The following is a 12,571-nucleotide window of genomic DNA, read 5'->3' as shown; positions in this document are numbered from 1 at the left end:
GCTCTGAGAGTAGAGAGAGAAAGCATTAATACCGTGGCAGGAAAAAATGTTACGGTATACAGAGGAACAAAACAAACCTGCCTCTGTCTGGTAAGGGTGGATGTCGCACAGTCCTAGTGGTCGGCAAGTACGCCCAAACCAGATAAAGGCGGTTAAGGGGCAAAACGGTAAAACACTAGCCATGGCAGGTGCTATAAAAAGGCTCTTGCCGTGCCCTGTAAAGTGGATCGAAAAACAGAGTATATTTCCGGGAGTGAAAAGAAAAAATAGAGCAAGAAGAAAAGAAAAAAGATAAGAAAGAAAACAGAGAAGAAAAGAAAAAAAACTAAGGAAAAATGAGAGTTAGTTCAAGGGGCATGCACCAATAAATCGGTTTCCCTCTCTCCCCCTTTAAATCTTACTTTTTCCTAAAACGCAAACAAGGACTCTTTCTTTTTGGGCAATAACCATTTAGGTCCAACTCCCTCAAAGTCATTAATCCCCACGGCAGGATCTTTTTCCTGGGGGATTATTTGCATTGAGAAGAGGCGTTCTCTCCTCTTTGGCTTTGTTACGGCAGACTAAGCTTGAAACTTAATTTATGCCCGTTTAAACTAGCTAGTATTATTTTCTTCATTTTTTCTGTGATTGACATCAATATGACTGTAACCATGCTTTATTAGTAAGGAGTACATAGCCATTTATTTAAATAGTCAGAATACTCTGTTTTATTTATCATTATATCTGCCTACCGTAATTCGTCTGTAACAGTTCTGCTTGCCGTAAGTTTACTCCTAGCAGACAAGGCATAAATTTGTGTACAAACCGGCCCAAGTTGAGTTACAATTGGACTAGGCCCAGCTCCATTACTCAGAAACACTAGGGCCCATCACCGCAGGAGGCAGCCTGATGCACCATATACAAAAAAGGCCCCTACACACTCCCACTTAAACTCCCAAATAAGGGAATGAGTTTTCCATTCCTTCAATTAAAACTCCCAAACAAAGGAAAAATATTCTAAAATTATTCTTTTCATTCATTTCCATTTTATTCCATTCCCTCCTCCCAAACGAGACCTTATTGGTATTTTCTATATTTCATCTACAGTTCAAATTCCTCGTACTTGATTGTAATTGTCTGAAACAAGGGGGTGGTTTAAAGAATTTTTTTCCACTATTTGTTTTGATGTTAATATTTTTTTAAAAATAGTCATTTAATTTCTAAAAAAATAATTTTTTCTTAAAAAATTATCTCATTTTATTTATTTATATATATTTGATAGTAATTAATGAGTTGAAAAATAATCTCCTAGATTTATTTTATTTTTTTTTAAAAATAGTGAAAAATAATGCATAAAAAACAAGTCATATTTTTCCTTGTTACCAAATTGGAAAACTATATTTAAGCTTTGTTTGGATTTGCGGCATGTTTTGGACGTCTATGTTTCAAGCATTTTTTTTTAAACCAGTGCGTTATGCACTGTTCATTGGTCATGAACAGTGATTTTAGGCCAATAAACAGTGCTAAACAGTAGAATTTTTTTTTTTTAATTGTTTTCAGTAAAGTAAACTGTATCCAAATGCACACTTAGTGAGAGTTTGGATACACGTTTTTTCTGGCTTTTTTTTTTTTTTTTTTTTTTTTTTTTCTTAGTGCGTGAACAATACCATCACGTGTGTTCACTATGCAGGAGACAAAATGCACTGTTCATACACTGTTCACGCACTGTTCACAGGTCTCACAACACTATTCACACATTAAAAATTTATTTTGTTACGGTATTTTTAGTTTTCAGTTTTCAATTTCAATAAAAATAAGTTGTATCCAAAGAGAACCTTAGATAAGGTATTTGATTAAAACAAATTATATAAGTAATAGAGTATGGTTATGTTTGAGCAGAGCTGATATAAATGCGCTTATTTAAAACCCGAATATGTTTGAGTTTGAGCAATTCTAATCCGAGGCGACGTCCTTCCGTACAAAGAAAGAGACGGGGAGTGGGGAGTAAAAAAAAAAAAAAACACATAGAAGAATAGAAGAAGTAGAAGTAGTAAAGGTAGAATGCAGTGCAGCAGGAAAGTGGCGTTGGCTGGTCCATACTCCTTTTGGTTTTTAACTATAGTTTAGTTTATAGTTTATAGAAAGGGAAGCGTTGCGTGCGTTTTGCCATCAAATCAGTTACATTCCCCCCACACACACACACACTCACACACGTATTTGTTTTAGTATTTTTTTGCCGACAAATCCATCAAAACCAAAGCCCTTCTAATTATTATCATTATTACTTTACTGCTCATGCTCTTTTTCTCTTCCCTTCTCTCATTCCTCATCTCAATTCTCAATACTTCTTCTTCTTCTTCTTCTTCTTTCACACCCTACCCCGCCACAACAACAAAATTGTTTGATTTTACTAACAACAACCTCTTTCATTCTTACAGCTCCGTACCTAGAAGACGGGTTAGTCTCAGTTTCTCTATTTTAATTATTTACTCTCTCTCTCTCTCTCTCTCTCTCTCTCTGCTTTTCTTTTTCTTCTTTAGGGTTTTCTGGGAATTGGCTTTTTTTTTTTTTTTTTTTTTTTTTGTGAAAAAAAAAAACTATGTTGACTGAATGAATGATTGAAAAGGCTGAAACTTGTTTCCGGTGTTTTGTCTTTAGAAGTGTTGGGAAGCTCCTTTCTTCTAATTATATATATGTGCCCCACTTCACCTTCATTTCTACTCAATCTTCTTTAAAAATTAAAATTAAATTAAATAGTACTTGTTGGGGGGAGGGGGGGGGGGTTGTGGAAATTTTGGTTTATGGGGTCAGTTTTGAAGAGTTGCTGTTGCCCCCATCTCTCTCTTTCTTTTTCTTTTTTTTTTTGGTTGTGATTTTAGATTCTTCGTAATTGTTTGACTGTGTGTATATATGCATGCATGTATGTGCGTATGCTGGCCTCTTTGTTTTTGTTTATATTTAATTTTCATGAATATTATGTCTTTTCCCCCAATGGAAAATCTTGGATTTCCAGAAATTTGACTGATATTCATAATGGTCCAAACATGAAGTCCATTTCTTTTCTTCTTCTTTTTTTTCCCCCGAAAAATTATTTGTTTTTCTTTTCTGGGTATTTGTTTTTGTTCATAGATTTTATTCCTTAGATTTGTTACTAATTTATTTTATTTATGGGGGTTCTCAAATCTGTCTCTTTTTGTTTGGCCTTTTTATGATTTTTTATATTCCTAATTGATAATGATTAAAGTTGTGCATATAAATGCAGAAAGAGCATGTCCTACGAGGCAGTCGGGTTCAATTACATGGCGGAGGACCAGGAAATGGAAGATTTCGACAATGAATTTGAAGACGAAAACTATGGTAGAGATGGTGGAGAATTGGGTCTTGATGAATATGACATGGTTGGTCAACTTGGTTCCCCTTCTATGTTCTATCCCTTAATAGCTAGCTAGCTATCATTGGTAGTGTTTTGCCTTTGTATATCTTTCCCTATAGAAATGATCTGAACTTTTTGATCTTTGAATATGGGCAGCTTACCAGGGTGACTGATACTTCAGCTGCCCAAGCCAGGAAGGGAAAGGATATCCAAGGTATTCCATGGGATAGACTGAGCATAACGAGGGAGAAATACAGAATGACGAGACTCGAACAGTACAGGAACTATGAGAATGTCCCCTCATCTGGGGAATCCATGGATAAGGTTTGTTACTTGTCCTGAAGTTCTTACTTCTATGTTTTTGGGGGAGTTGGGTGTGGTATCTAAAGCTGTTATGCAATATTATGCTAATTGTATTTGTTGTATTAGGAGTGCAAGCCAATGCAGAAGGGTGGGAATTACTTTGAATTTTTCCACAACACAAGATTAGTTAAGCCTACGATCCTTCATTTTCAGGTCTGTGGACTTTCAATTGCTGACTTGCTATCATTTGTTTTGTTTGCTTTGAAGGATTCCTTTTTGTTAATTAGAACTTTTGTGTTGTTGGGAGTTTACACTGTTACTTGCTTTACACACAGAGATATGAAGTTTTTGACTCTGCATAATCACTCTTTTAAGTTGTTATTTTCTTTTCAATCGAATTATAAGTCCTTGTTGTCTGTGTCTAATACCATGTCTCCCTTTCAAGTAAACTGCTAGGAAATGTGAGAAGTATATTCTTTTTTGAAGCACTTTTATGGCCTAGTTGACAACCTTTTTTGCAATTGGCATGCAGCTAAGGAACCTGATTTGGGCCACTTCAAAACATGACGTCTATCTTCTATCAAACTATTCAGTTATGCACTGGTCATCATTAACTGGCAATTTGACAGAGATCCTCAATTTTTCAGGACATATAGCACCTAATGAGGTATTACAGTTTCTTATGTTAATTTATCATATTAGACCACAACAATAGAAAAAGAAAAAAAAGCAAAACTCATGTCACAATATCTTAATTGCTATGGTTTTTGATTTTTTGGGTTATATTTTCTGTTCTATTCATATTGATTACTATACTTCATCCTTGCTTACTATATATATATGATTTCTTTTTTAAATTAATCTTTTATATATATGTTTTATTGGCTGAAGTTATGTTATTTTGTCTTGTAGAAACACCCAGGAAGTTTATTGGAAGGTTTTTTGCAGACTCAAATTAGCACACTGGCAGTCAAGGAGAATTTCTTGGTTGCAGGTGGATTCCAAGGAGAGCTTACTTGTAAGGTTAGTCAAATGTTGTCAGCTATTCATGTGGATATGAGTAGTTGTTTGTTGGTTACACTGGCAACGAAATGGTTATGTATGTGGTTTCAGAGTGGAAAATGATTTGACTTTTCCTTTATGAAGCATTTGCATGTTTGTTGACATTTTCCTGTCATTCATCCTAGTTCCCACTTGCTACATGTGGATGGAAATCAAATTATTCGCTTCTATTGAACTCTTTCTATTTTCCTTTAAAAAAAAATGGTGGGGGTTTGGGGGGTGTCAGAGTGTGATAGAAATATGACCAGTTTCACTGTGTATAGGGAAAGAGTAATTTTAATATAGGAAATAATCCTGAATATGACTAATATAGGTTTGTCTATATACATTTTGATGTTTAGTCACCTTGCTCACATAGGGAGAGTCCCACAATTTCTGGATTGGCTTTCTTGTGGAAGTAGAGATGAAACTTAAAAATTGACTACAGGGAACCAGTTTAGGGGATAGAAATGAGGTGTGGTTCATTTAATAGAGACTAAAAAGTTGAATATAGTAGTTTACTTTCAGTGGTTGGGTAAGAATTATATAGTTTTTTCTATTCTGAATTTATATTCCAATCTCTCTCGCCATTTTCCTATTATTGGAGTTGTAGATATGAAATGCAAAGCAAGAGGCCATTTTGAGTGACTAATATAAGTGTGGAAATTGATGAAGAATTATGTGTACTTAGTTGCCTAGTAGGCCTTGGCTTAGTGAAACCTTTTAAAGGCTGCCGATCTGTAGGCTCCCCCCATATATTACTTGGAGATGGCATTATAGGTTTTTTGGTTGTGAATTTTTAATGGATTATGCATTGCTATAGCTTGTCTGTAGTGAATTTCTAATGGACTTCACTACAATAGATAAATCTTTGTATGCTGCAATTGGCTGTAACGATGGAATGTTGTCCTGTCCATGCCGGTCATAGATCTTAATTAAAACAATGCAAAGCCTAGAAGATTATCATAATTGAGTTCTTCACCTCTCGTATCTGATGTGGAGCATATGGATTGAGCATGTTAGCTGACCTTTTTAGGATGTTGAATTTTTACTTCGGAGATTCAAAATACTTTTGAGCATGCTCCTCTTGGTTATTTGCTCATCCAAGATTTGGCCTTTTGTTTCCTTTTGGGGCTCATTGATGTTCTCAATTTAAGATATCGATTTTTTTTCTTCTCATTTCTATTTTGGGTAGGTTTCTTAATGCAAACCTTGTACATCAGTTATGCCTTCCTTTTTTAATAAGTTGTTATATATTAAAAAAGAAATCCCCTTTCATCTTGGGACAGAATGAAATATAGTCAACTTATTTTCTTATTGAAATTGCAGTTATTAGCAATTATGAAATTGTATGAGACGACACAGCTGCATGTGTATTCTTCCCTTTTTATTTATTTTAAATAATCGGATACGGCCAGGACATGCCTCGTGAAAATAAAAAAATAACAAACTGATTCCGGCAAGTTTCTGGTTGTGTCGCCTGTTCCGGTGAATTTCAGCCAATACCAGCCGAAATAAAAGATTTGGCCGGCATGCACTTTCAGATCTGGAACAGTAGAACCAAATAATTTGTAGGGGGGAAAAAAAAAAAAAAAACAGAGAAGAAGACGAAGAAGAAAGCACAAATTCAAGTCTTGTACCTCTTGGTGGACGAAGCTGTGCTACCATTTGTGTGTCTGGAACTTCTAGAGAGATAAAGAGGAACTTTTATGAGGCGTGGAAATGAAAAAGAGGAGTGAGAGCATGTGGGTAGTTGGTGGGAGTGGAGCTTCCTAGAAGCTTCATGACTATAAATATCTTAACATATTCATTTATTTACAAAAGAACCCACATTTGAATTTTACCAACTAATCTCCTTTGTTACTATTTTCTTTTTAAACCACTATATTAAATTCATTAATTTATATCACTTGGCTTTATAATAGCAATTAATAAAAAACTAAAAATATTATTCTATTAATTACTAAATAATAATACTAATATGTATTCACTTTATTATCTACTATTGCTCTTAAATTGATATATGTTTACCATTATATGAAAAAAAAATGCATAACAATATATAGACGATATAGATAAAAATACATTTAATAATTAATCAATATATGTATCCCCGCCGTACCCGCGTTCTACTTTTTCAAAAATTTATGTGTTAAACGTACCGTATCCGTACCCGTACCCATGTCTGTAGCCGTGCAGGTGCTTCCTAGTTTTTTAAAGAAGTTCAAGCGCCTTTGAATATAATTATAGACCTACTTTGACAGTACTTGAGGTGCATTTGAAGTTGTTTTTGGTTAGGCATATTTTTTAATATAGAAGACAAATTTCTGCTTTCTCTACATGGTTTGTAGTACTAGGTTTCGTCAGGAAGTTTCTTCATGGACATCCTCATTCCTGTCTTTTGCTTTGCTTTTTGCATCAGCAGTATTAATATTCTATGATTGCCTTAATTTTGGTCTCCACGCTTTTTAGAGCCATATGACGTAGGAAGCTGGATCATATCATAGTTTTATAGTATGAGTTTGTTACCAATCTTGTCAAATTTTTGGTGGATTTTGATTGTAGCAACTAATTCTAGGTGTGGAATTATTCAGTCATTTTGATTCCTATTGTTAAGGCCATCTTTAATGATTTATTATCACCCTTTACTCATGAGTTTAGAAGTAGGATATGGGAATCAATTAATGATGTAGGGAGATGATTTGTTGATCATGGTGACTGATTTAAGATTTTTATTTATATATATATATATATATATATCCCTATCCCCTTGTTCCCATTAAGATTGTTGTCATTTGCATTGTTTCCTAAAATGTATGTTCTAATCAAATTGTACATAAAAGAATTATAAGCATGCTTTGGAGCTATTATGCTTGCTTATATATCTTACAAAGATTGTCTTTTGTCCATTACTGCAGCGATTGGATAAACAAGGAGTTAGTTTCTGTACCCGGACCACGTATGATGATAATGCCATCACAAATGCTATTGAAATATATGATAGCTTGAGGTATTATAATGATTTTGAAAAATAGAACTGTTAAGCTGTTGTTCTGTTCTTCATGAGACCCAGTTTGACCTAGAAATTCTTTTGCAGGGGTGGTATTCATTTCATGGCATCCAATAATGATTGTGGTATAAGAGAATATGACATGGAGAAATTTCAGCTTATGAATCACTTCCGTTTCCCTTGGCCAGTTAATGTGAGTCTTTTAGTCCTCGTTTGGGAAGAAGAAATGGAATGGAATGGATAGGAATTAAAAGAATAATTTTAGAATATTTTTCCTTTCCTTTGTTTGGGAGTTTTAATGGAGGGAATGGAAAGTCCATTCCCTTGTTTGGAAGTTTAAGTAGGAGGGAATGAAATGGTTAGGAAAGAACACTTATTCCTCTCTATTCCCTTAAAACTTTAAATTTTCGTTCCCCCCGAAATTGGGAAGAATGAGAGAGAATGAAATTAGATTTAATGAATTTTTTTACTAAAAACTCCCAAAATACTCCTATATATTTAACCCTTTATTTTAAAATGGGGGTCTAATTGTAATATTGCCATAAAATGATTCTGTTCCATTCCTTCTTTGTTACTTTCAAACAAGATTACTTACATTCCATTCATTTTCATTTCTTCCCATGTCTTTATTTTAAAAGATCTAATCAAAGTTACTTAATTCCATTCATTTCCCTTGCTTAAATACATTCCATTTATTTCATTTCCATTCCCTTATGGTCATTCCGTTCCATTCCCTTATAATCTCCCAAACGAAGCCTTAAGCTTTTAAGATGAAATTGTAGATTTTCTTTAATTATTTTTTCCTGATAAATATTAATCTTTTATCATTTCACTTCCTATGTCCAACTATTATCTAAAAGGCTGACTCAGTGATTACATAGGGTATGAGGCGAAGTGTGTTATGTCACTGATATCTGGAAATCAAGCTTTCAACTAGGAACCCTATTGTATCTTCCCCTTTTAACCTTATTTTAATTCATTGATTTGGTGGTGAACATATGCACCGGTGCTGTCAATGCGAAAGGAAAACTTTATAAATACCTAACAAAGCTTGTGAATAGGATCTTGTCCACCACACTGTGTCATGCTTCTTCCAATGCGTTAAGATATATGTGGTCACTATGACCCTAGCATAATGGTTTTCTTTGACTAAATGGGTCCTCTGATGCATACCCAGCATGATTCTAGCATGAATAATTTTCTTATGACTAACTGGTTCTGATGCAGCATACATCAATGAGTCCAGACCATAGGATTATCACTGTTGTTGGAGATCACACAGATGGCTTGCTTGTTGATTCACAAAGTGGAAAGGTAAAGAAAGTTCTACTCATGATAATGGATTGTGTTTTCTTTTGCATTTCTCAATTACAAGGACATTGTTTTTGAGAAGATGGGTGAAATGGATGATTTCAGTTGCAATATTTGAAATTTTCTTCTCTTTTTTTTGCCAAATGGCACGCTATGCTTTATTTTTTTAAAATAAATTGGGAAGTTATGTAGGCACCCATTGGTTATAAACTCATGACCTCGCCCTCTATCCAAATTTGTAAGAGGAAGTGTCATTTGGGCTAAAGCTCATTGGTGGCTTGCTACAGTTTTTCCCTTCCTTCCCCCCCCCCCCCCCCCCAACCAAAAAAAAAAGGATATATATTTTTTGGGTCGTTGATGTGATCAAGTTATCAATTTTTAGCTTTCCTACAATGTCAAATTTCAACTGAGTTGAACAGTGGCACCTTGGTTTACCTTTTTAGTAGTACCTTAGTAGTGATAGTGGTGTGACTCGCAATTTTAGATTTTTCCTCCAACCATTATATGCTGCTTCAAATGACAGTACTTTGATGTATTTAAATCATGAGTCATTAAGTCATCAAAACAAGCCACATGACTTATTATTTATGTGCTTAAAAATACACGTGGATGGTTAATTGAAGCACTACACAGCAGATTGAAGGAACTTTTCTTCAAACTGGTTTGGAGAAAAACCAGGTCATTTACCTAGCAAATTGCAAGTGCATTAGAGCAAGAAATGAATATTTGACTGACAAGATTGAATTACTGTTTGATATTTCCAGACTGTTGCTACAGTGGCTGGTCATCTAGATTACTCTTTTGCTTCTGCATGGCACCCTGATGGACGCAGCTTTGCCACTGGGAATCAGGATAAGACTTGTCGAGTATGGGACATAAGAAAACTATCATCACCAATTGCAATTCTCAAGGGTAACTTGGGTGCTGCCCGATCAATTCGCTTCTCATCAGATGGTCAGTTCATGGTGGTGGCTGAACCTGCAGATTTTGTTCATGTGTATAGTACAAAGTCAGATTACCAAAAGCGCCAAGAGATTGATTTCTTCGGAGAGATCTCTGGGGTATCCTTGAGCCCAGATGATGAATCCATGTATATAGGAATCTGGGATCGAACTTATGCAAGTTTGCTACAGTATAACAAAAAGCATACATACGGTTATCTTGATTCCTTCTTGTAAGTTGTGTTCAACCGCAGAATTATTGGGAGGAGGAAAACGCTAAAGATACTGAAGATTTTACCCTACTTCAGAAATTTCTCTTTGTTTGATCTTAGTTCAGTCTGAGCAATCAAAATGGACTGGACAATAAGCTATATTTCTGATTAGAACTTTATTCAGCATATGTATAGTGATACTTCTTCCTTTACATGAAAGCTGTTTCTTTTCTCCTTCCTACTCGCTGTGTGTCTGTGTCTGTCTGTGTCTGCGCTTGCGTGTGCACACTAGTTTGTTAAGGTTAGCCGTTATAGAAGTAGGTGATCATTGCTCAACATGTTTGGGCTGGCTGTGGTGCCTTATCATCCTTGGATCGGGAAGGAAAAAGTATCTTGTGCGGTGTAATGCAATGTCCACAGTTATTTTGGGCTTGGAATTAGATGGTGTCTTTGACAGGCATTGGGCCCCATATAGTGAATTTCATTCTCTGTTTCTTTTTCTTTTGTTTTTGGTATGGAATGGGATTTTAAATAATGTAACATAATGTATACCTTAATATAATTAAAAAAATTAATCTTATCCATGAAGGCATATAGGAATTGGGTTCGAATAGCCAAGAGTTTTTCTAGTTTAGTAGTATTAGCTGGTTTTATTTTTAAGGAGAAGTAGAGATGGATTCTTTTTCGGCTTATGCAAAATGCAAAATGCGTTGAGGGGGCCGGGCCGGGCCGGGCCGGTGCCCGTGCATTATTTTATCAGGCTTTGGAATGGAGTTGTTCAGGTGTCCACCAAAGTGGCTTCTGACTTTATTTCCAAGTCGCCTCTGCACTAAAATGGAACATACATATGAAAAGATCATATAACATAGTTGGATTAGGATATAGGGTATTACACTGGGTGCAATACCTAGGGTATTACACCGGGTGTAATTACTTTTACTTTTTACTTCTCATAAAGTTTTTCTTTACTTTTTTTAATTAATGGTTGAGATTGAAAGTTATTTTTTACAACTATTAATCTCAACCATTAAAAGTAATTGCATTAAAAGTAATTGCATTATGTGCAATACCTAGGATATTGCACCTGATCTCAATCTACTAGAATTAGTTTTTTCTCAACATTTAAGAGATGTCAATTCCCTTTTGTAGCAAAGCTGTTGATTCTGTCCCAACTTTCCTGGCCTCACCTCCATCTCCACCTCCACCTGGGGCTGGGGGTATGTAATATGTACTGGATGGAGGGATCAAGTTAATTTGCACTAGATCTACTCCGAAGCTGAAGGTGGCAGTGGTAGGTAGGCTGTACAATCTTTTACCAAACTCAGTTAGTGCTTTTTGTCATAAAACTCCACCAAGACCTACCTAGTACCTACCCAATCAATTATATACTAGAAATTCATTATGCATCACTCTCACACTCAGTAAGTTTAGCACCACATTGATTTTTACAATTTTACCACAACTTTGTGATGTAACGAGTTGTAAGTGATATAAATAAAATTGTGGGTTCATGTGTCACCATATGGTAAAGTTGTGAAAATTGATGTGATGTTAAATTTACTCTACACTCCGTTCATACAAATACAATACAATACACGTTCAGGGTGAAAATAAATAAAAAATTGTGATGTACTGAAATCCCTTCGACTACTTTACTTATTAGCAAGTGAAGTTTGACCAAACATGTCCTCAGTTCTCTGCCGGTACCAAATTTTTAAGCTTAGTGGCCAAGCATACTTTTCAAAATCCTCAGACAATCAGGCAGTTTATATTATAAAATGATTAAAAAAAAAAGTTTGGTTAACCTATGCCCTTAAGGCATACATTAATCATATATTTTAGAAAAATTTTATCGAAAATTGAAAAAGCTGTTAAAACAATTAATCACTTTTTCATTTTTTTATAAAAAAGTTTCCAAAAATGGTTTACCAATATATGCTCTAAGGGCATATATTAGTAAACCCAAAAAAAAAAAAAAAAAAAAAAAAGGTTTTTGGGATGAGATTAAAATGAATTAAATTCTGTGAGGGATTCGATGGTTAAATAGTAGGATTGCATGAAATTGCGAAACAACTAGGGATGGCAATTTTTGCCTAACCCGCGGGTACTCAGCCCGGCCCGACCCTAATGGGCCCTATTTTACCCGATCCGATTAGGAATAGAGTCGGGTATGGGTTTTTTTTTTAAAAAAAAACCGAAGCGGGTCCGAGTTTTATAAAAAATCCGTGACCCGACCATAAACCCAGCCGGGATAAAAACCCGGTACCTTGAAATTACAAAAATACCCTCTCTCTCTCTCTCTCTCTCTCTCTCTCTCTCTCTCTCTCTCTCTATATATATATATATATATATATATATACCTATAATCTAACCCTAATCCCTCATTTCTTCAGCAGCAACT

At 35.0% G+C, this 12,571-nt stretch overlaps 1 protein-coding gene across 1 annotated transcript; it reads left to right on the top strand.

The window, feature by feature from the left end:
* Positions 1-2,261: 2,261 nt before the first annotated feature.
* Positions 2,262-10,411, top strand: LOC115994941 (uncharacterized WD repeat-containing protein C2A9.03-like). The gene is made up of 10 exons (XM_031119287.1): positions 2,262-2,436; positions 3,242-3,377; positions 3,509-3,676; positions 3,782-3,868; positions 4,188-4,322; positions 4,568-4,678; positions 7,615-7,706; positions 7,794-7,899; positions 8,934-9,020; positions 9,782-10,411. Exons 2-10 carry the CDS (start codon positions 3,249-3,251, stop codon positions 10,193-10,195), a joined length of 1,329 nt encoding a protein of 442 aa, XP_030975147.1. The 5' UTR covers positions 2,262-2,436; positions 3,242-3,248; the 3' UTR covers positions 10,196-10,411.
* Positions 10,412-12,571: the final 2,160 nt, after the last annotated feature.

Source organism: Quercus lobata, chromosome 6, assembly GCF_001633185.2.
Source record: "Quercus lobata isolate SW786 chromosome 6, ValleyOak3.0 Primary Assembly, whole genome shotgun sequence".
In the NCBI taxonomy this organism is placed as follows: domain Eukaryota; kingdom Viridiplantae; phylum Streptophyta; class Magnoliopsida; order Fagales; family Fagaceae; genus Quercus; species Quercus lobata.
The sequence above is the reverse complement of the archived record's forward strand: the minus strand, read 5'-3'. Positions and strand labels throughout refer to the sequence as shown.